Genomic DNA, 27,386 nt, shown 5'->3' with positions numbered 1-27,386 from the left:
AAAACAAAACAAAAACAAAGCAAAACAAAAAAGCACATAGATGCATACACGCTCATAATGCTCTCACCAACATCCATCTCCCCCTCCTCTACAATGCTCTGATCTGTATCCTGAAAGACCAGACACTGACTCATAGTCAGAGCCAAGAAAGATTTTAACAATAGAATAACAAAACACAACATGACACCACAGGAAAATAAACCTGCTTGAGGTCACATCTGTCATCTTCCTTTATGTATCTACAATAATATTTGACTTTAATGTGACCAACCACTGACACAGTATTCCACTTTTCTCCCACATACAGACCCTTATGGGCAGTAATATCCTGACCACAGTCCCAGTAATGATGGGCGGTGGGGACAAACTGCCAATCAAGCAACTGCAACCAGGCTCCTCCCAGTGCGGCGGTGGGGCCAGAGCAAGCATGGATCAGGGCCAGATGATGGGGGGTGGCGTGGGCCCAGGAGGGGTGGTGAAGGAGGGGGAGAGGAGGACCACACATAACATCATAGAAAAGAGGTATAGGTCATCAATAAATGACAAGATCCTGGAGCTAAGAGACCTCGTCATGGGCAGCGATGCAAAGGTCAGTAAAAATAATTAATCGTTTTTATGGTAACACTTTAGTATGGGGAACATATTCTAAGTAAAAAAACTTAATTACTAGTGAGTTAGTAATGATCAAGATGTCACTTTAGTATGGGGAACATATGCTAAGTAACAAAAACTTAATTTAGAGTAATTTAACACTTGTACTTTTGTGTTTTGTTATGTAAGAACAGACCATATTCATTACGTGTTAGTAAGGGAGAATAACTCTTCTTGTGGTACTACCACCTTATAAAGTCCATACTAAGCAAAGCATATTGAGATGGTACTACTAATAAGCAATAATTCTGAGGTTATAGAGGGAAAACTCATAGTTAATGGCTTACTGGTTGTATAATAAGGCCATGCAGAATACGGCATTGATAAGTGCTTAATAGAGGCCAATGAAGAGCCAATATGTTGCTAATTTGCATGCTAATACGCACCTAATTAATGGTGTATATGTTCCCCATACTAAAGTGTTACCGTTTTTATCTTATTGTGTTTTGAACCACTTTTCTGTGAAATTTTCATCTTTTGTGTAAGTATTTTACTCTTGATTTATGTACTCTTTTAAAGCACCTTGGAAAGTGATTGTATATGTAACACAAAATAATGAGCAGGATGGGTGGTTTGGATAATGGATGGATGAAAAATTGTCAGGCATTAAAATGGGCTGATTTTTTTAATTTTTCTACTGTATGAAGTTTCTTATTAGGATAAAGTGTATTCATGTTCCATCCAACCAATTTCAAATAGAAACTGTGTTTTGCTTCTAGAGGAGTGGTCAGTCTCAGTTCTCTCATAACAGGCAATTTGAAACAAACCCTGCTTTATGAGCAGGATGGAAATGGAAGCCTTGGATGTTCTCTCCACCCCACTGTGTTTTTTATCTCAGATGCATAAGTCAGGAGTGCTGAGGAAGGCAATCGACTACATCAAGTACCTGCAACAGGTCAACCACAAACTACGACAGGAAAACCTCACCCTGAAAATGGCCAACCAGAAGAACAGTTAGTCCACCTGCATGTCAGAGCTTTGTGGTAATTACAGATGAGCTCATGGGTGTATTTTTAACGCTACTCTTTCTCGCTCTGTCTCTTTCTCTCTCTGTCTCTGTATGTGGTCTCTCTTTGTGTCTCTTGTTCTCTCTATCCCAGGGCCGGTGGTGCTGTCTGAGGACATAGAAATGAAACAGGAAGTGGTGATGATGTCACCTCCTGCATCAGACTCTGGCTCTGGTTCACCCCACCAGTTCTCTCCTTATTGTGTTGATTCAGAGCCAGGCAGCCCCCTACTGGACAATGACCAGGTACATACACACACACACACACACACACACACACACACACACACACAAAGGGACTGGATGGCACATCCAGACATGTGAAGCATGTATAAATGTGAATACATTGTCTTTCTCACTCATTTTCTTCTTCGGAGAATCTTTCAGAGAATGCTTCCAAACACTGATCTAGATTCCTTCTCTCTCTCTATCTATCTATCTATCTCTCTCTCTCTCTCTCTCTCTCTCTCTCTCTCTGTCTGTCTATCTGTCTGTTCCTCCTAGGTAAAGAGTGAGCCAAATTCTCCTTCCTCTGTGGGAGTAATGGATCGCTCGCGTGTGCTGCTGTGTGCCCTGACCTTCCTCTGCCTTTCCCTGAACCCGCTGCCCTCCCTGCTTGGCTCAGAGGATGTAGGCAGCTCCAGTCTGGCAGCCGGACACAGTCCCTCCAGAACACTAGTCTGGTTGCCGAGCCACACACAGAACTTTGGTGAGTGGGAGTTAATTAACCTTTTAACCAGTTTCTCTCCACCCAAACTTGCATCATATCCCATGAATTCACTTACCTTAAATATCGGTTGAGGAAACGAAACATTGATTCTTTGGATTTGTTTTAGAGGTGTGTTGTTCCTGTCAAAAGCCACGATTCCTAGTTGAGTTTAATATATTCTGTAACTGGAAAAATATTCGTTGCTAGCCAGCAGTCCATCATGTTCTTACACTTTTCCTTCTCCAGCGTCATGGCTGAGGTGTTTGTTGCCATGGGTTGTGGCGTGGGTGCTGAGCGGGGTGGGAGCAGTGTGGGGTTGTGTCAGAGTGCTCTACTTGTGGGAACCGGTCACACCCCTGCATTCCCCGAAGTCGGTGTCCTTCTGGAGGCACCGCAAACAAGCCGACCTCCATCTCAACCGGGTGAGTGTGGATCAAGCCTGGGGGGAGTAGCAAATGGAGAGAAACCTTAGCTCTTATTTCAGAATCAGAAATACTTTATTCATCCCTGAGGGGAAATTGGGTATTTGCACCTGCATGTAGTACTGCTGCACTTACAGGTTAGTGGTGTTTTATTGGATTAGGGTGCTTCAGGTTCTCCATCACAGATTGACATTTGGGTGTAAGTAACATGCCAGAAATTCTTAGTGTTTGTGTTGACATACACACAGAGGGGTGGTATGTATCGCATCAGAACAATACAAGGAGGGTCAGGAAAGTTGTTGGTCGCAGATCAATATGTTTAGTTCAGTGCCTTTCTGTCCAACGTTTTTGACGTGTGTTATACTCTCCTGTGTTTTAACCTCCACCCATCACACAGCCAAGTAGGCAGAAGTAAAACCAGGAAAAGTATTTAAATGCCATTTGGCCTGCTTCTCGCAGACTTAAATGCACCAAGTACCCCTTTTAAATGAGAAATATGTTAATATAAATTTCCCAACCATTTCAGTGTCTCAGTTCAGCTCACCTATTTTCCACTTTTCACAGCTTTTTACTTGATATCAGCCCATCCTAGTTCAGAAACTTGAGCATTACAGTAATTACAAAACAGATTCCCAGGAAGCATTGTGGTCAGTGAATCACATACCATTTATTTGTATAGTTATAGGTCTGGTCTAGGTAATGACCTTTGGTACTAATGAATCTCCTCTTTCTCCCAATTCTCTGAGAAATACTTATATTGCTGAACAGAAATAATAACCTTGAACAACATAGATGCTGCGACTTAACACATGTCCTCACTCCTCTCCCTTGTGTCCTGCAGGGAGATTATACGGCAGCGCTGACCAGTTTAGAGACCTGCCTGTCCATACTGACCAGAGCCCTGCCCTCAACCAAACTAGACCTCATCTGCTCCCTGTCCTGGAATCTGATTCGCTACTGCCTGCATCGTCCAACCCCACTGGGCTGGCTGGTTCACCAGGTTGGAGGAAAACACGAGGGGGAAGAGGCCAGGACCAGTGCAAAGGATGCAGCTCTGGTCTACCATAGACTGAGCCAGCTGCAACTTACAGGTACACATTTAGAAAAGAATAGGGTGAGGATATACAAAGATACAGACCTGTTGTTTTTGTAGTTTGAAATTGGGTTGGGAATACCCACTCTCTTGTTGACTGAGGGCAACATCATACTGATGTGTTGTTCTAAATAGCCAGATCCTGATAGCTCTGCTTTAAACATAGGGCCTGAGGAGACAGTGACTTGTTCCACTTTGCATGGTGGCTAACAGTTTAGCTGTTTTTAACTTACCGTAAAGCTTCGGTCTCTGGTGCATTTTGCTCTCATTAAAAGCAAGTGATGAATCATAGTGTCAGAAAAAAATGCACACACACACACATTTTCAGTAAATCTTTTTTTAATCAATAGCTCTTCAATGTATTCCGACATAGCCAAAACAGTGCAGTGGTTGTTCGTAATGTTTTCATTAACTGTTATGCAGCAACGCGTGTAAATTGTGTGTGTGTGGGGGGGTTCCCAGCTACTACACCCTCTCTTCAAAGGACAAATCAAATCAAATCAATTTTATTTGTATAGCCCAATATAAAAAATTACAAACTTTATCTTTATTCCTATTCATGAATTTAGAATTTTTCATTTTGGCCTCTTACAGGGGAGGATCATCACCAAAAGTGAATAAATAAATCAGTCTTGGGTGTTTTTATAAAGGCTTCAAATATGACTTAGCTGGTTTCAGCTGGGGACCAGAACTGTGCTTTTTATAACGTCTTAATACACACAGGGTCTTACTGAAATGAGATATGGGGTGGTTTTACCATCAGTGTAACTCCCTTTAAACACTTTAAACCAGTGGTACAATCAGATAGGAGCAAGTGGGATATTTCCAAGCACAGTCATATTTACAAAAACTAGCTCTAAAAAAATCGAGACTTTCTTTCCCTTCCCTCATCCTCAAGCTCATGACACATAACACTACAGTGCTTATGTAATATGCCATACTGTACTGCAGTGTACTGATTCTTATCTTTCTTGCTGTCACCTATAGGGAAACTTCCACAGCACAGCAGCCTGTGGGCCTTATCTCTGTCTCTGAGTGCTGTCAATCTCAGCGAGAGCGCCCAGTGCAAGATGGCTCCCACCCAGCTTGCTGAGATTTATGTCACCGCAGCTACCGCCCTGCGCACCGTGCTGGGCCACCACCTCTCCTGCCTGCCTGTAGGTGTTGTAGACCGTCAGTTTTCTCTGTCATCCTATTTCTTGTGTCTGAATATCTGAATGTAAGGAACTTGAAATATTTCCGTCTGTAATGTGCAAAGTATGTGTCCGTCAACGCTTACATCACTGACAAAAGACGTACATAAATACATTGAAAACCATCTGTTATATATTGATCTGTCCGTCTGCCTATCTCAGAAATTCGTAACTGCGTAGAGTCATAACAAGCGAAAGATGACTTCTTTTATTTTAGTAAGATTTCTTCATCTTTTCTGTCGTGTCTGTATCTCAGGGTTACCTGTTGAGCTGTGCTGAAAGTGTGGCCAGCCAGTCGGAGTCTAAGCCCATTGCCGACTGCCTACGCTGGCTCTTTACTCCACTGGGCCGGCAGTTCTTCTTGAGCTGTGACTGGTCGGTGAAGTCAGAGCGCTGTGATGGGGTGTACACCTCTCAGAGAGACCCAGGCAAGTCATATCAGAGGAAGCGATGGCATACGCTGCAAAGTTATCATTTTGGTTTATTTCCCATTGTGAAAAAAGTAACTGAGTTACACTGCAGAAATAAGCAATATTTCCAATTTTTTTGAATTCCAAAATGGGGGGGGGGGGACACTTGCTTTGTTATTAATTGATTAATAGCACAAAATTAATTGAGAAAATATAATTTTTAGGAGACTCTAGGTAAACATTAAGGCTGTTATAGGTAGTTGAATCACACTTAGAATGATAAATCCACTTTTTTGTAAACTGTAGTTTTGTGGGAGGGGAAAAAAACTTTGAATGAGGTGTTTTCACCTTTCATACTCTATTTTGGAGACATTAAAGGTGCAATCCTGCAGATTTACATGCAAATAAATGTGATCCTTTGTGATCCTTTTATTTTTATTAAAACTGCTTCAAACAGGAGTTTTCGAATGATGAAAAAAACGTATAGATTCCTGCACACTGTCTACACTGACTGCAAAATATAATTTAAAAAAACCCCACTTTATTCAGGGGCTGTTTCAGCCATAAGACCTTCATCGGGCTCGAAAAGATGTTTAAAGAATTGATTTTGGTGCATGGGGGTTGAACCTTTTAAACTGGAACACTGTGGAGCATTACAGCGTTTGATCTGCAGGCTGCTGTTTTCCCATATAAATGTATTTTGCTCCGTTTCTCTCCCCCTCCCCACTCCCCCTCTTCCTCCAGCCAACCCCATCGCTCAGCTGCACCGCTGTTACTGTGAGAAGCTACTGGAGAGAGCTGTTCACACTCTCATCCAGCCCCATGGTGACTCTGAGTCATGCAAACACAAGGATGACTCAGGGTAAGGCTTTGCTCTACACAACGAAGAGTTTCACCACTCAGATATGTGGGGTTCTTCTTTAACCGATGAAAATGTGTAACTTTTCACATGAAACGCATGGAAATCCAAATATAAAAAAATATTGATTCTTATGAGGTCCGTTTGTGGTCACGACTAGGAAGCACATAGTCCTCATTTGATATATGTAGAGCCGTAATAAGATCTGCTTTGAATGACAGATGTAAAATATAGAGAGAGGCAGCCGGAAAGTCTTTGCAAAGATTGGGTGGGATTCAAAACCGAGCTTTTAAGGTAAATGTAGATGCAAAAAAAGACAACACCAGTAACCAGTAAGTGTCCTACTTGTAGAGGCAGCTGAGGAGTTGAGCTTCCATTATACGTACCAAGTTTTTGTTGGTATTATGCATCAGTCACAAGGATGTGGAGAGGAACAGTCCATGACTAATGTATTCAAGAAATGCTGGCTGTATTATAAACCAAATAGTATGAGATCTTGTTGTAGCCTGTAAGAACATTGAAGATGTAGCATTTCTTCCACAGTAGACTCCTTCAGCATCCCTCCTCCCTTACTCTCTTGTTAATTTCCACCCCTTTTCCCCACCCTTTTCTAGATTCGAGCAGATGGAGGCAGACTTTTAAAAAAAAGTGTTTACTTAATATGGAAGAGTGATGATGTGCTCAAATCCTGATGCAGCTTTGAAGAGTTAAACCAACTCTGGAATTCAGGGGAAACGAGTTGGTACTCAAAGCTTATATATAATGTTTTAGGAGGTTGGGTGTAAATGTGCAGTTTTGTTAGGGTCCCTCATTAGATTGGTGTGGCTGGTAACGTGCAGATGAAATGGCAGATCTTTATTTTGAAGTCTGATGAACAATAAATTTAGCCTGTGGAAAATAGCTGCTATAATAAATAAACTATTGGCAGAAATGCTTGAATATGGACAATAAAGACATAATTACCATCATATTTAAAGCTCAGTTACAGTTTATTTAAAATTCATTTACAATTAAAGTAAAGAGAAACATAGACATATTGGACTTAATTTTTCTTTGTGTTTAGTAGGAAAGGCAGTATAAAATAGATATCGGTCATTTGATGGAGTTGAAAGTGTTATTTTACCCTCTGGTATATTTGATTCAGAGAAACAGAATTGAAGATAAGGTCAGAGAAGATGGCAGGAAATGGGATTTGAAAAGGATATTAAGCACACTGCTTTTTATGTTTCTGTCAGAAACAGGATTTTGAGGGTTTTTTTAAATCAGAAACTTGTACCTTTTCTGTCAGAAATTGTTACGGGAAAGAGGACATAGTCCACCGTTCTTGTTTTTTTTGAGGGAGTACAGTGTGATAGGGTCATAACTTTACACATTCCTATACAGGATGAGGAGGCACACGCTCTCTAGGTTGGCTTGCAGTCCGCCAATAGAAACTGAGAGGAAGAGGAAACTGACAAACTTCACTAATGAAAATTGACCATATACACTACCGTTCAAAAGTTTGGGATCACCCAAACAATTTTGTGTTTTCCATGAAAAGTCACACTTATTCACCACCATATGTTGTGAAATGAATAGAAAATAGAGTCAAGACATTGACAAGGTTAGAAATAATGATTTGTATTTGAAATAAGATTTTTTTTACATCAAACTTTGCTTTCGTCAAAGAATCCTCCATTTGCAGCAATTACAGCATTGCAGACCTTTGGCATTCTAGCTGTTAATTTGTTGAGGTAATCTGGAGAAATTGCACCCCACGCTTCCAGAAGCAGCTCCCACAAGTTGGATTGGTTGGATGGGCACTTCTTGCGTACCATACGGTCAAGCTGCTCCCACAACAGCTCAATGGGGTTCAGATCTGGTGACTGCGCTGGCCACTCCATTACCGATAGAATACCAGCTGCCTGCTTCTGCTCTAAATAGTTCTTGCACAATTTGGAGGTGTGTTTAGGGTCATTGTCCTGTTGTAGGATGAAATTGGCTCCAATCAAGCGCTGTCCACTGGGTATGGCATGGCGTTGCAAAATGGAGTGATAGCCTTCCTTATTCAGAATCCCTTTTACCCTGTACAAATCTCCCACCTTACCAGCACCAAAGCAACCCCAGACCATCACATTACCTCCACCATGCTTAACAGATGGCGTCAGGCATTCTTCCAGCATCTTTTCATTTGTTCTGCGTCTCACAAACGTTCTTCTTTGTGATCCAAACACCTCAAACTTGGATTCATCCGTCCACAACACTTTTTTCCAGTCTTCCTCTGTCCAATGTCTGTGTTCTTTTGCCCATCTTAATCTTTTTCTTTTATTGGTCAGTCTCAGATATGGCTTTTTCTTTGCCACTCTGCCCTGAAGCCCAGAATCCCGCAGCCGCCTCTTCACTGTAGATGTTGACACTGGTGTTTTGCGGGTACTATTTAATGAAGATGCCAGTTGGGGACCTGTGAGGCGTCTGTTTCTCAAACTAGAGACTCTAATGTACTTATCTTCTTGCTCAGTTGTGCAACGCGGCCTCCCACTTCTTTTTCTACTCTGGTTAGAGCCTGTTTGTGCTGTCCTCTGAAGGGAGTAGTACACACCGGTGTAGGAAATCTTCAATTTCTTAGCAATTTCTCGCATGGAATAGCCTTCATTTCTAAGAACAAGAATAGACTGTCGAGTTTCAGATGAAAGTTCTCTTTTTCTGGCCATTTTGAGCGTTTAATTGACCCCACAAATGTGATGCTCCAGAAACTCAATCTGCTCAAAGGAAGGTCAGTTTTGTAGCTTCTGTAACGAGCTAAACTGTTTTCAGATGTGTGAACATGATTGCACAAGGGTTTTCTAATCATCAATTAGCCTTCTGAGCCAATGAGCAAACACATTGTACCATTAGAACACTGGAGTGATAGTTGCTTGAAATGGGCCTCTATACACCTATGTAGATATTGCACCAAAAACCAGACATTTGCAGCTAGAATAGTCATTTACCACATTAGCAATGTATAGAGTGTATTTCTTTAAAGTTAAGACTAGTTTAAAGTTATCTTCATTGAAAAGTACAGTGCTTTTCCTTCAAAAATATGGACATTTCAATGTGATCCCAAACTTTTGAACGGTAGTGTACATATGGTCAATTTTCATTAGTTAAGTTTGTCATGAACTAATCATTTTATCAAATTCTGTTCCCTTGTCTTTCTGTTCTGTCTCCCTAAATCTGTCTTATTCTTTTTTGCTCTCACTCTCTCTCTCTCTCTCTCTCTCACATGCTCAGGGAGTTTGCCAGTGCCCTGGAGTTTCTCAAGCTCCTGAATAACTGTACGGAGGAGTCTGCCACTCCTTCCACTCCTTTTTCAGTCCCGCCCAATCACACCACCACCCCAGGTATGAATTCACAGGCACACCCAAGCCGAGTCACACGGGAGCGTGAATCCCATATTGTGTCTGTGCAAAGGGGCAGATTCTTATTCTCTGTTCCTTTTCTTCTCCACAGTGAAGATTAACTAGGTTGCCTTTCTCCATAAATGTGTCTGACCTGTATTGATTTTAGTCACACACTGACAATCAGTTTGGCTTTTGCAATTAACTTTTCTCAAATGATCACAAATAAAACTTCTAGTCATATACTATCTGTGGTGATACATGGCTTGTAGGTGATGAAAACACATTAGCAGTCTGATGCCTCTGAGAAGCTGACGGTAACCGGTCACCGTCTTGGTCAATAACCATGTCTGCCCACTATTCTACACATAAAGCATGTTGTCATGACAATACGAATGGAGTGGAAATCTAGTGATGTCAGGGTCGCTCCTCGGCTCGCCGTCACTGGCACACACCCTTATAATCTCTATCTCTTTCTTCACGAAGCAGAGAAGACCGCATGATGATGGCGTTGTTTTTTTTTTTTTATGAAAAAGTAAACTTACAACAAATATGCCGTACAGTGGAGGCTTCTAACTGAATTACCACAATCATGTGACGGCATCTAGCCAAGCTCACAAGTTTTCATTTACTGCCATTTCATTCACCATGTTAAATGGTAAATGGACTGCATTTTGTATAGCGCTTTTCTAGCTGCAACAACCACGCAAAGCACGTCACACTTCTTTAATACCTCACATACACACACTCTGTCTCTCTCATACAGCGATGGTGGTGTCAACCATGCAGGGTAACAACCAGCTCATTGGGAGCAGTTAGGGGTTAGGTGTCTTACTCAGGGATACCTTGAGAGTTTTGCAAGAGGGAGCCGAGGATCAAAGCAGCAACCCACCAGTTACCAGACAGTCTGCTCTACCTCCTACACTACTGCTGCCCCATCATACAGTTTTGTGCTTAGGGGGGATGGGTGGCAATTGTCATGTTTCTAGAAGCATGAGTACTGGAGCGAGTTTGGTTTGCATAAGGTAGAAATTATCCAAAGTATGGCTACTCCATTTTTAAAAAAAAGACAGACACAATTGGCTGTGTCTGAGGATTTGAAGCTGGATGTGGGTGTGTGTCCTGGTCGCTGCACTAGCGCCTCCTCTGGTTGGTCAGGGTGCCTGTTCAGGGGGGAGGGGGAACCTGGGGGAATAGCGTGATCCTCTCACGCACTACGTCCCCCTGGTGAAACTCCTCACTGTCAGGTGAAAAGAAGCGGCTGGCGATGCCACATGTATCGGAGGAGGCATGTGGAAGTTTGCAGCCCTCCCCGGATCAGCAGAAGGGGTGGAGCAGCAACCAAGACAGCTCAGAAGAGTGGGGTAATTGGCCAAGTACAATTGGGGGAGAAAAAAGGGGAGGGGGGGTTGAAAAAAAATCCAGATACAATTATCAAAGCAGCCTGAAATTCCTTTAACCAACTGGAGCTAAAATCCCAAAATGTTACAAACACTAAGAATTGTGACAGGTATTGTGGTGATAACGGGCAAATACTAAGAAGTTAGGAAAGCCAGGGGTGATATTATTGAGGAGCCACAGAAAGAAAGATTATAGCAACATTCAGTCCTTGGGCAGTTGTTTGAATTTACACACCAAGTCAAGGCACCAAAATGTACCCTTTAATGTGGGGGAAGAGACGGAGGCTCTTCACAGTTGGCTTTTTAAAACATTGATGGGGCCTGCTTTCCCCTTTATACTTCCTCATCATGTCCCTGTGTTCCTCCTGCCAGTTGGAGACCCAGTGTGCCGGTGGTGGGCGTTGGTCCTGAAAGCCGCTGTCTGTTGGCTGCAAGGTGACGACGCTGCTGTGAAGTCACTGCTGACAGAGGCAGAACGCATGCCCCGGGCTCTGCACACGCTTGAGTAAGTGAAGCAAAGTCTCCATGTATTTGTGTCTCTCTCTCTATATGCACTGCTGTGAGTATGCTAACAGCAAAGGATAAGGTCACTTTTAAAAGGAGTTGCACAATACATCTCAGGATTCAAGATTCAAAAGTTTATTCGTCACATACTACACTTACAAGCACAATGAGCAGTGAAGTGCTTTTTTGGTAAACTAACTCCGAACTGTGCAACAAGAAGAAGTAGAACAACAAGTAGAAAAGAATAAAATTTGAAAAGTAAAAAATCCAGGGAGTATACAGAAAGTATCCTCTGATAAATCTCTATATACAAATGTGTAAATAATGTAAATGTGCAAAAGTCTGTATGAAGCAAAGTGTCAGTCGTAACAGTTCTTGAACCTTCACCTCTCTGGAACCTGTTCAGACCCCAAAACAATAAACAAGATACATTTACTCTTAAACTTGTAATACCCAGATTGTAACCCATCTCTTGGTCCCTCTATCCGGTCTTCATCCCAGCCACCCTCTGCCCAAGGCCGTCCTGCTGCTTTGCAAGGCAGTCCAACTGAGTCTGTCCCCTCTGAAGGGAGAGGGTGCCATAGCCTGTCTGTCCCATTGCAACAGGGCCAGTAGCTACCTGCGCTCCAGCATCTCTGTGCCCCTTGCCCAGTCTGGGAACTGGCTTAGCAAGGTACAGAGAATCCCTCCAAACCCTGATCTATGATTCTCTCTCTTTTTTTCTTGCTTTTTTTCTTTCTCTCTTTCTATTTTATTGTTATACAGTCATTTGAGCACTGTCTATTTAATTGTGCACAAGAGTCATTGGGCTCCATTATAATCTACTTACCGATAGTTGTTTGAAGATAAATATCAGATGGAAGTTGTTGGATGCATTCTGGGGTTCATCATGCATGCAAACATTGGCAAAGCACTGTAAGGGCAGGCTGATGTGGGGCTGTGCGTGTGTTATGTGTGTCTGGTGTGTGTGTATGCATGTGTGCGCACAGTGTGGGTGGAAGGAGGTCGCTGTGGTGCATTGTAGTTGCATTGCATGATCCTGAAGCCCAGTGCAATGTGTCTGCAGTGCAGTACAGAGGCCTCCCCAATCTGCACGCACCCACAGCACAACCCACTACCTCCCACCAGTAACCAGTTATAAGCCTGGATAACATACACACATTGGTTTGGTGTTTACTTTTTACACGTGTGCTAGTATGGACCAGCTGGAGTAACAGTGGTGGTAGTAGCTGTAGATGGTGGTCCGGGGGTTTTAGTTTTTGTGACAGTAGCAGCATTAGTAGTGGTGGTAAAACCAGCCGCATTCAATTGAGCACCACTGTAGAAAGAGGATTCATGTCAACAGTACAAATAAAGCAGACTGTACAACGCTTTAAATGTAATGCACATTATGTAAAAGTGCTGCTACTACTGAACCAACAAAACATTTTGCCTGCCACTGAAACGGGTCTTCTTACTTTCAAGGGAGTGGAGCTCTTGGCTTGTGACCTCCTGCTAACCCTGAGGACCAGCCTGTGGCAGCGAGGAGGCAGCAGCAATGGAGAACCTGGCCCGGCCCCTGGATCGCAATTGGCTGGTTTCCAAAGAGATCTAAGCGCACTGAGACGGCTTGGACAGTGTTACAGACAGGCGCAACACAAGGTATGAAAGCCGTCCACCCGGCACAGCATGCAGTCAGGCTCGGCAGTAATGTGGTGTTGCCACTTATAGTTTATCAATGCTACTGTATCAGGATTAAATTGGGATATTGTCATTTTGGATACACAATTTTGTCGTTTCAATTAATGATAATGAGATTCTATCACCTAAAATTTCTCACAAAATGAGGTCTGAAATATTGGAAGGAGTATTATTTGAAACCATATTTTGGTTTGATATTAAACTTTACATTACCAAACATTGTGATTGTCCTTAGCTGGATTCTTAAACATGGTATATTTGTATATGTAACCGTATATTGTGATGTATATTGATATCATATAAAATACACTGTGATTATCATAATAACAATATTTTCCATATCGTCCCAGCCATAGCATGCAGGCAAAAAGTTGGCCACGAATAATTACTTTAATTACATCTAATAAGGACTGGATAACATAGGAACAAATGACAGAAAACAAACCCCTGAAAAATACTGCCGTTCTGCTTTTGAATTCTACCTGATAAAAGTACATTGCCCTAGAATGGTGCCCCATGTGTTTTCCCTTTTGAGCTTTTAGGAGTGTCCCCTGAGGCACTGATAATTGGCCCATGAATCAACTGAGTTGTATGGACTCAAAACACAGGGTCTTTCACAGCTGCCGTGTATTTCTGTTGGGAGTCACCCAGTGATAACATGCTGTATTAGCACAGTAAGGCACGTGTAATGGAAGTGTGGAAGATGTTGTCCTTGTGCCTGTATCTGTAAAGCTACGTAAGCTGTTGACAAGACAAATTTCTGTTCTTTTGTACTAGGTCAGTAGTTCTCAACCTCTTTTGGGCCAGCACCCCCCTATCCATTATCCAGGTCCCTTACCACCTCACAACAATTAAAATGTAGGCTAATTGTCTTCCCTGAGTATTAATGTTGATGATTATTCTGTATTATATCATTAAAAAAAGCATGTCATTGATACTAAATAACAGATTAGATTTAACTGGACAGTTGGAGTATCATTATCACAAGTTTCCCAGGGAGCAAAAAAGCCATATGAATAGAAATTATATTTCCATCCATCCATTATCTGAACTGCTTAGCCTGCTCTCAGGATAGCGGGGATGCTGGAGCCTATCCCAGCAGTCATTGGGCAGCAGGCGGGGGAGACACCCTGGGCAGGCCGCCAGGCCATCACACAGGGCTGACATAAATGCAACAGTTAGGCATTGGACATTTAAACTTTAATTAGGTCTCGTTATTGATCACAAGCAGCTGCCAATCAGAAAGCAATAATTTAGCACCAGTGCCAAACAAGAAGCATTTTTATTAATTGTTCCAACGGAAGACAGCCTGACCAAGGAAAAAGTCTGAGGCTACTGCAAAAAAAGCCAAAAAACAAGAGGATATGTAGGCTATCCTATATTATATGCCTATTTATCTTAAAGGTAGAACAAGTAGGATTTGTCAGTTGCTGTTTGTAAACACAACATTCAAAGTTGGCCCCTCCTCCCCAGCGCAACATCGCCAGAAGGACGCGCCCCTGACCGCAGTTGCCAGAACACATCCCAGTGTACAGGCCAACTTCACGTCGCTCTTCATCCCCATCCTCTCCTTCAGTGCTCGCCAGCGGTTGAACATCAACCCCAGATTCACTCTTTGGAACAAGCATTGTGTGCTTGGTATTTCGCCTCACTGTTTGTGTCTTTTTGGCACTGTCCACCATTGTCGTAGCTTCCTCTTGGATGCGTGCTTACGATCTGGATCTGGCACCACGTTTTTATAGAGATCCGCTGCCCAAAGGTTAATGCCCAGAAACGTCCCGTATACAGCAAAAGAGAAAATACAGGCAGAGGACGGGGTCTCTGCAGGTACAGACACCGCCACACACGTCTAGTGGGTCATAACTGATGATGAGAGGGACTATTTTTGTAGGAAAATCCTACTCATTCAACCTTTAACATTTGTAGGGAATAAGCTAAAATGACACAGTTTCCGTGTAAAAGACATGAGTTCTTGTGAGACACATTAGCCTAATGTCCTTGAGCCATGAGGGTTTCATGGCCTCGTTTAAAATCACTTGTTCACACAGTAAATACATTGGAACGTATTCAGTAGAATACTGGCGCCATTTTTTCTTGTTCTGTGCCATTTTACTGATATTTTGATATGATACAAATGCCCCCCCCCCAAGAACACCTCAGTGCCTCCCTTTCAAAAATATTGCCCCCCCTCCCCACGACGCTCTCTGAACGGCCCTAGCTGATGAAGGGATCACTGGTTCTAATGATTTCGTTTCGTGTTTTCACGCTCCCCCAGGTGTTCCTCCATGAGACCACGGTGAGGTTGATGGCAGGGGCCAGTCCCACACGGACACACCAGCTACTGGAACACAGTCTGCGACGCAGGACGCACAACTCCTACACGGCCGGTAAGAGAATACATGTTCAAGCTAGTCGAATACAGCGCCCCAATGCGGGGTCTGCAACTCCTACACTTTTACCAAGAAACCTTTAGTCAAGCATGTGCATGTGTCCGCACACACACAAATTCCTGCACAGACAAAAATACTTAGTCGCACACACCAGCCAGCAAAGTATTGCCAACAAAAAAGTGAGCATTTTAATTTGTTAAAACATCTGCATAGTAAATGGTTATGTAAATTTTGGATGTAATATGTATAATTTGTGTGGATTCTTGCCAATTTTTCTAATATACCTTAAAAGTAGCTGATATTAAGGCATCTTGTGGGCATCCACTTTCTCTTGTATTTTAAAGCTGATTAACTAGAATGCACTGAATTCATTGGTTGGAACTTTTGAATGTAACATCCCAACCTTCCAAACTGGATGGACGACTACAACCCAGGTCCAAACTCATTATGTGTATCTAGAAATTGTAGCTTTGGTCACAGACAGGGGTGTAACAACTGCCCACGGCAAACACTCTCATGACGCCACAATACATATGCCAACAGCCAGCCACACACACACACACACACACACACACACACACACACACACACACACACACACACACACACACACACACACACACACACACACACACACACACACACACTTCACTGGCCACTAATCTAGAGCCTTCCTCTTGATCCAATTCCCTTTAAAAACCCACCCTTTTCCTTTTCCCTCATCTCGTTCCCATCCTCAGAGGGAGTGTGCATCCTGGGGGAGAGAGAAAGGGCCCATGCCATCCTGCTGGCCTGCCGCCACCTGCCCCTGCCTCTCCTGACCCCACCTGGGCACCGTGCTCGCCTGCTGGCTGAGGCCAAGCGCACCTTGGAGCGGGTGGGAGACCGCCGCTCCCTACAGGACTGTCAGCAGATCCTGCTGCGCCTCAGTGGAGGCACCACCATCGCTGCTACCTGATCAGCTGCACTGCTTAAACAAACGCACGCACACACACACACACACACACACACACAAAAATACACATTAAAGCTAACACGTGATCAGCTCTAACACTGAACTTTGTGATTGGGTAAGATGGACTTGTACCAAGATATGTAAACCAGGCTACCCATTCCCACCAACATGACAAGAAGATAAATAATCTAGGACTCATTCACATCCTCACACTTGTTGAACAGCACTTAGTAAAGGGATCTATCTTTACACTGCCCGTCTATCTATCTTATAAACAGGGTTTAACCATCACAGAGGCATCCGACTCTCCATCCTTGTAGTCACACTGAAGGCGAACACACAAAGAAAGGCACAGGAATACTGGAAAGGCTATGCACGCACTTTACTAAAGCTCAGTGGTTTTGCTGCAGTGCAGTGATGCCACCATCTGGGCAGTAATGGTATCATCCTGGTTTACTGTCACATTCCTCACACCGCTTTAGTACAAGGACAATCAGGTTATATAGGCCCTAAAGGGAAAATGGATATTATATAATGGCTATTTAAATTAACCCAGTGCAGCATTGAATTGATAGGCTGCAGTACAACAAGTTGTACAATCAGTGTAAGTACACAGCATTGTCAGCGCTACAGCGCAAATATAACGTCTCATGTAACATGGAAGCTTTGGTTAAGGGCTACACTCCTTTCAAGCCTAGACAGCCAAGCTGTATTCAACTTGGCAGTCCCGTAGGACACACTTAAAACACACAAGCTAGCTTTTTAGCTGTACAGTGCTGAGTACTTTCTATTTTTATCTACCTCATACAATGTTTAATGCCAGCATTGTACAGTGCTGCAATATAGGACACCTTAGCACCACATCACTAGACTATAAAAGAAATCGAGTGACAACAAAGTGAAGTGTCAATTTAGTGCAGTGTCACTCCGACAATAGTACACTGGGCAGCCCTTTTCAAACTTGACAGCGCGGTGCGATTTAAATTTAGCTTGCTGTCGCTTTTCTGTGGGCCACTCATCAACAAACAAGGAAGAACTGGGGAGAGGATTTGAGAAATATCAAGAGGAATGCGGGTATAAGACATAAGCTTTCAGAATGGACTTGCCTAATTACACACACACATACACACGCACACATACACACACACACGCACGCACACAAGTTTAATCCATTGCTTACTCAAAATGTGACTGTATATAGGTTGTACATAGCCAAATAGAAATGCCAGTCTTAACTAGATCACACAGGACATCCTTACAGACTGCAAGAGAAGCCCATCAGAGAACGCATCACGATATCTTAAAATTGTCTTAAGCTGTTTTCATAAACGAGGCAGTTGTCAGTGAAAAGAACGAACTCTTGTTCTAATGCTAGCATTAGATAGCATTAGCATAGCAAGGTAAGCTCTGACCAACTCACCCCCCCCCCCAACTCTTGCCCTCGTAGTTAATATTGATGTGAAGATGGTTTAGTCATATTTGGTTAATTATGATCCGAGCAAGGAACGCTATTTCTGGGAAATGTACGCTGTCAAGCAAAATGGCCTTGATGTAGTTATTCAGAACTTTCATTTTGTTGTGTTTTATAAATGTCTTGGATATTCAGCAGAGTTCTGCTATTGTTGAATTTCAGTCTGTTTGCCCTTCATCTGAAATTGTTTTATGGCTTAGACATGATGCATCACTTCTCTCATTCCTTTTTTTTTTGGACTTCATGTAGCATCATATTTGCTCAAATTTTTTTGGGAAGTGAGCAATTATGCTGTTTCGTTATATACTGATATGGCAACATAGGGACAGACACCATAGGAGGGGGAAGGAGAAATTTCAACAGGAAGTTTTCCATTTTCTTGAAAAGGAAAGGTCTCCCTCAGACAAATTAGCATGCTATTTTAGGAATAGTCTTTTGCCATATGTGGGTGGTGTTCAAATCCGACTCAAAGTAAACACGCGGTGTGCTCTTGGAAGCTAACAGATGCTGGCAACCTTCAACTAGAAGAGCTTTGCTTTCCAGTTCAATACAGTTAGTTTATGCCCTGAATCAGTAGAGTCCTGAAACCGCTTTTACCCCGCTCTGTCTTCACCGATTTAGTTTGCCTGACTGGTCGATGCTCGCAAAAGAGAAAGAAATGCACAACCAGGCATTTGCAGCACACAGAATTGTTGTTGTTAATGTTCTTGTTATTATGTTATTATTATTATTATTATTATTATTGTTGTCCTTATGTTACGAAATATTTTTTTGTCTTTTCCCATGATGCCGTTTGTATTGTATTGTATTGTTTTCTGGATTTCTGTTTTCATTTTGATTCTTGTTTTTTTTTTTTTATTAAAAAAAAACTGAGGACAATGGTTTGAAATGGGTTTTCTTGAAAGATGGTCTCTCCTGCTAGTGGATCCACAGTTTTTTTTATCAAAGAACGAAATGATTACAGACAATTCTGCACAAAAAGAAGGCGCATCTTGAGATTTGGGTGAACTTGGCCTGGGTTTGAAGTGGTGTGTGTGTACATTTGGTAAAGGTGATCAATCCACGGGGCGTTTTGTTCTTTCAAACCTGGATGTAAACGGGAGAAGCCAGGATGCCTAGCAGCAGTAACACCGAACACCTCAGCCAAACTGAGACATTCCTGTGGATTAATAGAGAAAGACAACAGGCCGGGCGCACAAAAGATCCCTGACACTGAAAGGTGTGGCAGTCTGCTGCAGACACAGCTACTGCAGAAGTTTTTTCCAAGACCTCTTTTGAATTCATGAGAGGAATGAATCCCAAAGGAATCTGAGAAAAGTCAGCAAGTGTTTTGGAAAAAAAAGAGGAAAGTATCCACATCGTATAAACAAAACAAAACAAAAAACGTGTTGACACAGACTGTCAAACATGCCAGCATTTGGAACATGGTTTTATTTTGAATTCTTGTCATTAGTAAGAGTTGTCATTGCAGTTGCCTATTTCCATCCACCAACAAAGCCTTTTTGATTTATCTAGTTACAGCTGACCGATTCCCATCCTCTTTACCCTTGGCAGAAAAAAATGAAAGCAGGCGTTTTCAAATTTAGTGCACTTACTTTCCATCAACATGGCTTTACTGATTTATCTAGTTACAACTGATTTCTTTACAAGAATCCGCCTGCAATTATGACTTAGCCATTTAGCTGATGCCAGTATCTAAGGCAGGCATAGGTAGTCATGTGCCATGGAGAGCCATGTGTATGCAGGTTTTCTTCCCAGCCCAGCACCATCTTGGTTAGTCCTCCTCTTTGGTTGAAGGTGTGTTCATCGGTGAAATCAGCTGGTGTAGTGTTGGGTTGGAAAGAAAACCTGCAGATTTTCGTTTTACAATTGGGGGTACATTTCATGTCCATTGATGATAATATTTTTTTCTTACCTTGTGGTGATACACAACTGAGGGTAGATTCACCAGGGGCTGCTGCTCCTTTAAGGCAGACGTCCAGAGTGCTGACGTAGGCACTGCTTAGAGTTTCCGGGGTGGAGCCGTGTTTTTCAGCAGCCTAGCGGGCGATATTATTTTTCCCACCTGGATTCCGGGAAGACCCGCCCCTACTCTATCTCTGATTGGCTAACCCTAACCCTATCCCTAACCCCACCCTAACCCTAACCTTAACCAACCTAACCAACGGACGCAACAAGTACTAGCCAATCAGAGGCAGAGTTCCCGGAATGCGGGTGGGGGAAAAAAAACAAGGCGCCTAGCGGTTAGCTGGTTGCCACGAGAGATGGTGCTGTATCGGTGTTGTTTTGTGTGGCGAGTAAACTGAATTGACTCGATCTCTCCGTCTCCTCATCCCTGCACTCCCACACCTAGTGTTTTTATTTTAAATATTTTTCACCAATCAAAGGAAAGCATATTTTTTAAAAGCCAGACAAACATTTTGCGCACACTGTGTAAAATGACGAGTGGTCAGACGCTGGAGAACGTTTAACACGTTTATTGACTGGGAACAACAGAACTCTGTTTTTTCAACCCCCCTTTCTCCCCAATTCTGGCCCGGTCGCTGCTCCACCCCCGCATCGGCATGGGGGCGCCCCGACCGACCAGAGGAGGCGCTAGTGCAGCGACCAGGACACACTCACATCCGGCTTCCCGCCCGCAGACACGGCCAATTGTGTCTGTAGGGACGCCCGACCAAGCCGGAGGTAACACGGGGATTCGAGCCCGTGTTGGTAGGCAACGGAATAGACCGCTACGCTACCCGGACGCCCCGACAGAACTCTTTGTATCTAACCGGCAGCCCGACTGCTGACGTACTTCCTGTAGCAGTAGTAGGCGGTTACCTTGGTACGGTGGCTGTTACATGTCAAACATGTCGGAAGAAATACAACGTTCTACGTCCTTTCTCTTTAGCTATGCTTCTTTAGTTATAGTCCTGGCCATTACTGGTAAGTATGAAATAAAATAAATATGAGGTCAAATGTATCCAAATCCTAATGTCTTGTTGTATGCATATATACAAAAAATTTTTTTCCAACAACCCCTCTGATTGTTGTCCTTATACTGTTCATTGCATGTATTTTCTGTTTGGCTTTCAAACGCGGCCATCAACTAATTTCTGGATGGGCTGGACAGTCTTCTGGACAGTCTCTTGTTCACTGGCGTTTCGCTGCGAGTGTTGTTGGGGGTGCCTCATGAGAGACGGGATGACTGTCGTGTCCATGCTGGTCAGTTGGTTGTTGGAGAATGATGCTGGGGTCACTGAGGTCAATCTGTGGCGGTGGTGGTTCAAAGACAGGAAGAATGTGCCTCCTGTTTCTTCTGTACTCTTTCCCTTCTGATTATATGATGTAAGATCTTGGTTCTTGACAGCTGTTCTTTACTGTGCCCATCCGGTCAAACCCTTGCGGAGTCTGCAATCTTACTACATGTCCCTAGGCCAATGGCTGAAGGGGTCTGCTGGATATGTCATAGCAAGTGTTTTGAGCATTGCGTTTTTTGTAAGCTGTGCCTTGGCAGTTGGAACCAGCAGAGTTTTGCAGATGGGGAGGGTGGTACGTGTCTGTATTGACATAAGTCGTTCAGCTGGTGAACCAAGTGTCTGGTCACGTGGTACATTACGAAGGTTGAGCAGGTTCAGGAAAACATCTGTTCCATCTCGCTTGGACCTTTCCATCAGTTGTATATAAACCTGGATAAAATCCCAGGTTGAGGCAAACTCTTCAAAGCGTTGGCTTGTGAACTAGGCCCCACTTTCTGAGATTACTTTGTGTGGGCTTCCATGAACTGAGAAATGTCTTTTTAGTTTTCTTATCACAGTGTTGGATGTGATGTCGTGAAGCAAGTCAACCTCAAACCATCCAGAGTTTGAGTCGATCAATACTAGGTAGTGCTGGCCACTCCACTCAAAGATGTCAGGGACCCAACCCTTCAGAAAATAAGCAACATCATCAACCATGGATGGCCTACAAAGGAGTTCAGACTCCCAGCAGACGTTTGTCAGTAATTTACATTCAGGGACGAGCTCATGATCGAAGATGGCATCGTTATGAAAGGCCCAAAGGCAGTAATCCCCAAATCTCTACAAAGGGACTACATCACAATCCTACATAGAGGTCACCCCGGGACAGAGTCAACAAAACGCAGAGCCAGAGACATTGTGATTTGGCCCACTATGACAAAGGATAGTGAGAGAACCCTGTCTGTAACAGCACAAAACCACACCAACAAAAGGAGCCACTCAAGCTACATCCCACTTCTGACACTATGTAGAATGACGACTGGTCAGACACCGGAGAACGTTTAACAAGTTTATTGATTGAAACAACAGAACTCTTTGTATGTACCCGCAGATCGACTGCTGACGTACTTCCTGCAGCAGTTAGGCGGTCACCTTAGTACGGTGGCTGTTACATGTCAAACGTTTCATTTAGCTTAACATTTTCAACATTCCTAAATTGACAGTTTTTGCGACGTCCATTTTTCAATTGAGTGGGTCTTGTCCTCAAAATAATGATTAAAAACCATTAAAGTTAGAACAATCTACTTGTTAATAATTTTAAAGTTCCAAATACTTTAGAAAAATGCACTTTGGCGTCCGGGTGGCGTCCGTTGCCTACCAACATGGGGACGGCAGTTCGAATCCACGTGTTACCACCGGCTTGGTCGGGCATCCCTACAGACACAATTGGCCATGCCTGCGGGGGGGGGGGAGCCGGATGTGGGTGTGTCCTGGTCGCTTCACTAACGCCTCCTCTGGTCGGTCGGAGCGCCTGTTTGGGGGGGGGCGCTACGTCCCCCTGGCGAAACTCCTCACTGTCAGGTGAAAAGAAGCGGCTGGCGATACCACGTGTACCGAAGGAGACATGTGGTAGTCTGCAGCCCTCCCCGGATTGGCAGAGGGGGTGGAGCAGCGACCGGGGACGCCTCGGAAGAGTGGGGTAATTGACCAGATACAATTAGGGAGAAAAAGAAAGATGCACTTTATAAAATAGAGTTTCACATTTGAATTAAATAAATATCTCAGTTTATAATGTCCGCAAAAGTTCTGTCAACTATGTTACAAAGCGAACACCCCCTGTAACTAAAACATGGTTTGTCCCTCAACCATGTGACCAGTCCCACAGGAGCTCATTTCCCTCAGTGGCGGTTATGTTGAATACATTCCGGTGAGTGTCCTCTCACTTGTTCAAATATTTTATCTGTAATAGCACATTGTCAAAGAGTATATTAATTGACTGTTAACTATGTTGTTATGGTTTACAATTTTTTATGTTGAAATTTAAGGTTAACCCGATAAAGAAAATGACACGTGGTTAGCCATGCTAGCTCCTACCACTGAAAATATGGGCTAAAATACGGAAATTGTCAACTATGTTACTCGTCAACTAAGTTACCCAGTAGGGCCAAATCACAGGTAACGTTGACAGCTTGCCTGGGGACCTCAGGTTAGCTAGCTCAGTAACCACTTTTCAATCTCTTTTAAAAACTCGTTTTTATAAACAGGCTTTTTAAAATTCTTAAAGCAGTGGCTTGTTGCATTTAATTTACAGTTGAAAATACGCGAAACTCCAGATTTCTATGCTTGTCTATAATTTTGTATCACTGTTGTGTATTTGCATTTGTTGTTTTAACGTTTGGCGTCATGGTGGCGCAGTGGTTAGCGCGGTCGCCTCACAGCAAGATGGTCCTGGGTTCGAGCCCCTTGGTGGGTCATCCCGGGTCGTCCTCTGTGTGGAGTTTGCATGTTCTCCCCGTGTCTGCGCGGGTTTCCTCCGGGGGCTCTGGTCCTCCGGGGGCTCTGGTTTCCTCCCGCAGTCCAAAGACATGTAGGTCAGGCGAATTGGCCATACTAAATTGTCCCTAGGTATGAATGGGTGTGTCAGCCCAATGATGGCCTGGCGACCTGTCCAGGGTGTCTCCCCGCCTGACTGCTGGAATAGGCTCCAGCATCCCCACGACCCTGAGAGCAGGATAAGCGGTTTAGATGATGGATAATGGATGGATGTTTTAATGTTTATTTTAACTTCATTCTATCTGTATTTTATTTTATTTTACTTGTGCAAGCACCTTGTACCCTTGTTAAGAAAGTTACTGTACAAATAAAGAGTATTTTTATTATTATTATCATTATTATTATTATTGACGTGAACCTACTGGGTAACATTGTTCACTGATGATAATGGATCAGTTCCCATAGATCAGTATATTTTGTCATCGTTTAGGCCTATATGTGTCAGAGGAGACTGAGCATTAAAAGGATATTTGATGATGATTTTAAACAGATTTCAGCAGCTGAGAAATAGCGGAGATACAGGACTCGGAGCGGTGCTGATCCTGCAAGAAGGTCAGCATACTTGGAGAAATAGAGAGAGACATTGCACAAGCTTATAGAACAAGGCAAGGTCAAAGTAGTTGCAGAGATGAGTAAGAGACAAAAAAGAAGCAAGAGGGTATATTGGAAGAAAGCACAGGAAAGAAGCAGAGAAAGAAAGCACTGGCTTGACAACATGTACAATGTGTGTCCCAACTGCAAAGAGCCGGAGTTTGCCACAGCAACAGAGGGTAACCTGCAGGCAAATGTCCAAATCACTCAGTGGTCAAATGAAACAGTCATCAGGGAAAAAAAGAACAAAGATGGCAACAAAGAAAAGGTCCCTATGAACATCACTGTCAAGAAGAATGTGTACAGTGTTACATCATGCCAATAAAGCCATTTTAATTTTAATTTGAAAAACAACACAGTATAGGCAGATCTGTTAGAGATGTTTCAAGACCACTTGAAGCATTTCAAACGGCGCATATTCGACATCAGAAGTTTACCTACTACTGGGAAAGAAAAAGAAACATGACCAATCAAGAATACTTGATTCATGTGGATTTTTCAGAGAACTACTCATGCAAGCTTGCAGCAGAGATCCAGGTGATGCACTTCGCATCAAACCAGAAGCAAGCAACACTCCACATGGGAATTCTCCATGTTGGTGGGGCAGCACAGCACATGTGTTTGGCACTATTTCTGCATCAAAGGAGAAAGCCCCCCCCCCGCCATCTGGGCACACCTTTCCCCTATCCTGGATGAAGTAAAGGCCTCCTATCTATCCGTTGAGGCCGTACATTTCCTCAGTGACAGACCATGTACACAGTACAGACAGGAGGGAAACTTCTTCCTCTTCAACACAGAGCTGATGAACCGTGGCTTCAGAAGGGGGATGTGGAACTTTTTTGAAGCCAGCCATGGGAAGGGGGCTCAAGATGGAGCAGGAGGCCTCCTGAAATTAACGACTGACAGGTTTGTTAGTCAAGGCCATGATATCCCTTCAGCAGAACACCTCTACAGTACTTTGGCCAACAATGGAACTGTGAGAGTGTTTTACATCCAGGAGGATCTCGTGGAAGAAGCTACCAAAAAAATGCCATGTAGTCTGCCAGTGGTGCCCTCGACTATGCGGATCCACCAGGTAGTCACAGTGGCACCAGGAGAAATCATGTACTGAAATGTAAGCTGCCCTTGCACCGCCAAACAAAGTTATGAGTGTCAGTGTGACAACACTAATAGCTTTAGTTTTGGAGTTAAGCAAAAAACAAAACAAAACCTGTGCTGCTTCAAGCACACAAAAGTAAGGATGGTGAAATCCAGTGGGGACCTCGTGCGACTGACCAGTGGTGTACTCTGAAATACGATGGTAAAGTTTACCCAGGAGTCATTCAGGAAGTCACTGATACACATGTGCAGGTTAAGTGCGTGCAGCATGTAGGAGTCAACTGTTTCTTCTGGCCACTAAGAGATGATGTGCCTTGGTATCTGTTTGAGGACATTGTGAGAATGATTCCTCCACCAAAGCCAGTGACATCGAGTCATGTCGAAATTGATAAAGATATCTGGTCTAGTTTCTAAAAGGTCCAACTGAATGTTGCAATTATTATTCTTGTTCTGTTATATTGATTTTATAGTACTAATTTTAGGTTAGGCACTTGGAACCCTGTATAGCAGCAGTTGCTTGAACCCATTACTTAAAAAAAAAGCGTTGCTTCAAAAAACTGTTCTGTCATTCACCAGGTAGTCAAACTAAAGCTTGTTCCTCTACAACGTGTTTGCTTTTGTCTCACATCTGTAAAATTTCTAAATGTCAATGTAAAATATATTGACTGTTTTGTATGAATTTTATTAGTCACCGTTTAATTTCGGATTAAATGTGTGAATGGAAATAACTTGTTTGAACTCTTCATCAGTTGCTGGTCAATATGAATGTTTTATTCATAGTGTACGAAAGGTTGTTCCTCTACTATGTGTTTGTTTTTAGTAAATGTAAAATGTATTGTGTTCTGTATTCCTTTAATTAATCCTCAATCATGAATTCTGTATGAATTGAAAGTTTTAATTGAATGGCACTTCTGCCTTGAAATAAACACTTTGCTGATTGTTAATAATTATGTCCAGTCAACTATGTTACTGTCAACTATGTTGCTTTCATTGCCAACTATGTTACTCCTGATTTTTTTAACATTTAAACTAACTAAAATGCTGCTTCTGATATCCTTCAGGGTATATCTCACATCCACACAGGTTGCAGTTTTGCATAACATCTCTTAAAACTATCAAAATGACTTGTAAGGCAGATTTATGATTAAAAAAATGCTCCTGACCCCCATGACAGTGCTGAGCATATTACATTTATATCTGCAAAATATTAAATTTAATTTTAAACAAAATCATCGTACATGTGGCAGAATAGACACAAGAACTCCTAAAATTGTATATTACCTAAAGTAAAGCCTTTAGTCAAAGTCTGTAATGGCATACAGTTTTTCCCATAACATAGTTGACAAACTAACTAGCAAACATGTCCTTTCCCTTAAAATTCAAAAAAAAGTGTTTGATGTTTAAGCTTAGCAGCCATTGGATATATTACTCTGAAGGAATATTTTAACTTAAACCACAGACCTTTTTATTGAGAAAACACAATAATTTTGTACTTTTTTGTTTATGTGAAATGTACCCCCTAATTATAGAATGACTCACATATGCCTCTCCACGACAAATGGTTTCCTATGTAACATCTGTTGCTGACAGACCAGAATCAGAAGATGATTTGCATTTTTCATCGCTAAGATGTCCGCGGTGTAAGACATAAACCTTATACAACAACGTGATGTGTGTATTTTATATTGAAGTTATATTAATCGTTTCATAGAGAAATATCCCAGTTATTTGTGGTAAACGGAAGTCTTTTAGGATATTTAGAATGAGGAACGTGTGTGGAACCGCTACGTTTTGGACGTGTTTCTAGACGGAGGGGGTTGC

General features: G+C 42.8%; 1 protein-coding gene across 1 annotated transcript in view; it reads left to right on the top strand.

The window, feature by feature from the left end:
* The window catches only part of srebf2 (sterol regulatory element binding transcription factor 2), a 34,297-nt gene extending 15,322 nt beyond the window's left edge, over positions 1-18,975 (top strand). The window contains exons 6-20 of the mRNA XM_056287355.1: positions 308-589; positions 1,490-1,604; positions 1,752-1,903; positions 2,162-2,366; positions 2,613-2,788; positions 3,630-3,879; positions 4,869-5,038; positions 5,331-5,502; positions 6,229-6,346; positions 9,596-9,705; positions 11,475-11,607; positions 12,108-12,279; positions 13,071-13,247; positions 15,562-15,673; positions 16,417-18,975. Of these exons, the coding sequence (XP_056143330.1) occupies positions 308-589; positions 1,490-1,604; positions 1,752-1,903; positions 2,162-2,366; positions 2,613-2,788; positions 3,630-3,879; positions 4,869-5,038; positions 5,331-5,502; positions 6,229-6,346; positions 9,596-9,705; positions 11,475-11,607; positions 12,108-12,279; positions 13,071-13,247; positions 15,562-15,673; positions 16,417-16,634 (2,562 nt within the window). The 3' untranslated portion in view covers positions 16,635-18,975. The remainder of the gene's footprint in view (positions 1-307; positions 590-1,489; positions 1,605-1,751; positions 1,904-2,161; positions 2,367-2,612; positions 2,789-3,629; positions 3,880-4,868; positions 5,039-5,330; positions 5,503-6,228; positions 6,347-9,595; positions 9,706-11,474; positions 11,608-12,107; positions 12,280-13,070; positions 13,248-15,561; positions 15,674-16,416) is intronic.
* The last annotated feature ends 8,411 nt before the right edge of the window (positions 18,976-27,386 follow it).

This window comes from Lampris incognitus, chromosome 10, assembly GCF_029633865.1.
Source record: "Lampris incognitus isolate fLamInc1 chromosome 10, fLamInc1.hap2, whole genome shotgun sequence".
Lineage (NCBI taxonomy): Eukaryota > Metazoa > Chordata > Actinopteri > Lampriformes > Lampridae > Lampris > Lampris incognitus.
Note: the sequence above shows the minus strand (reverse complement) of the source record. Positions and strands in the feature narration are given on the sequence as shown.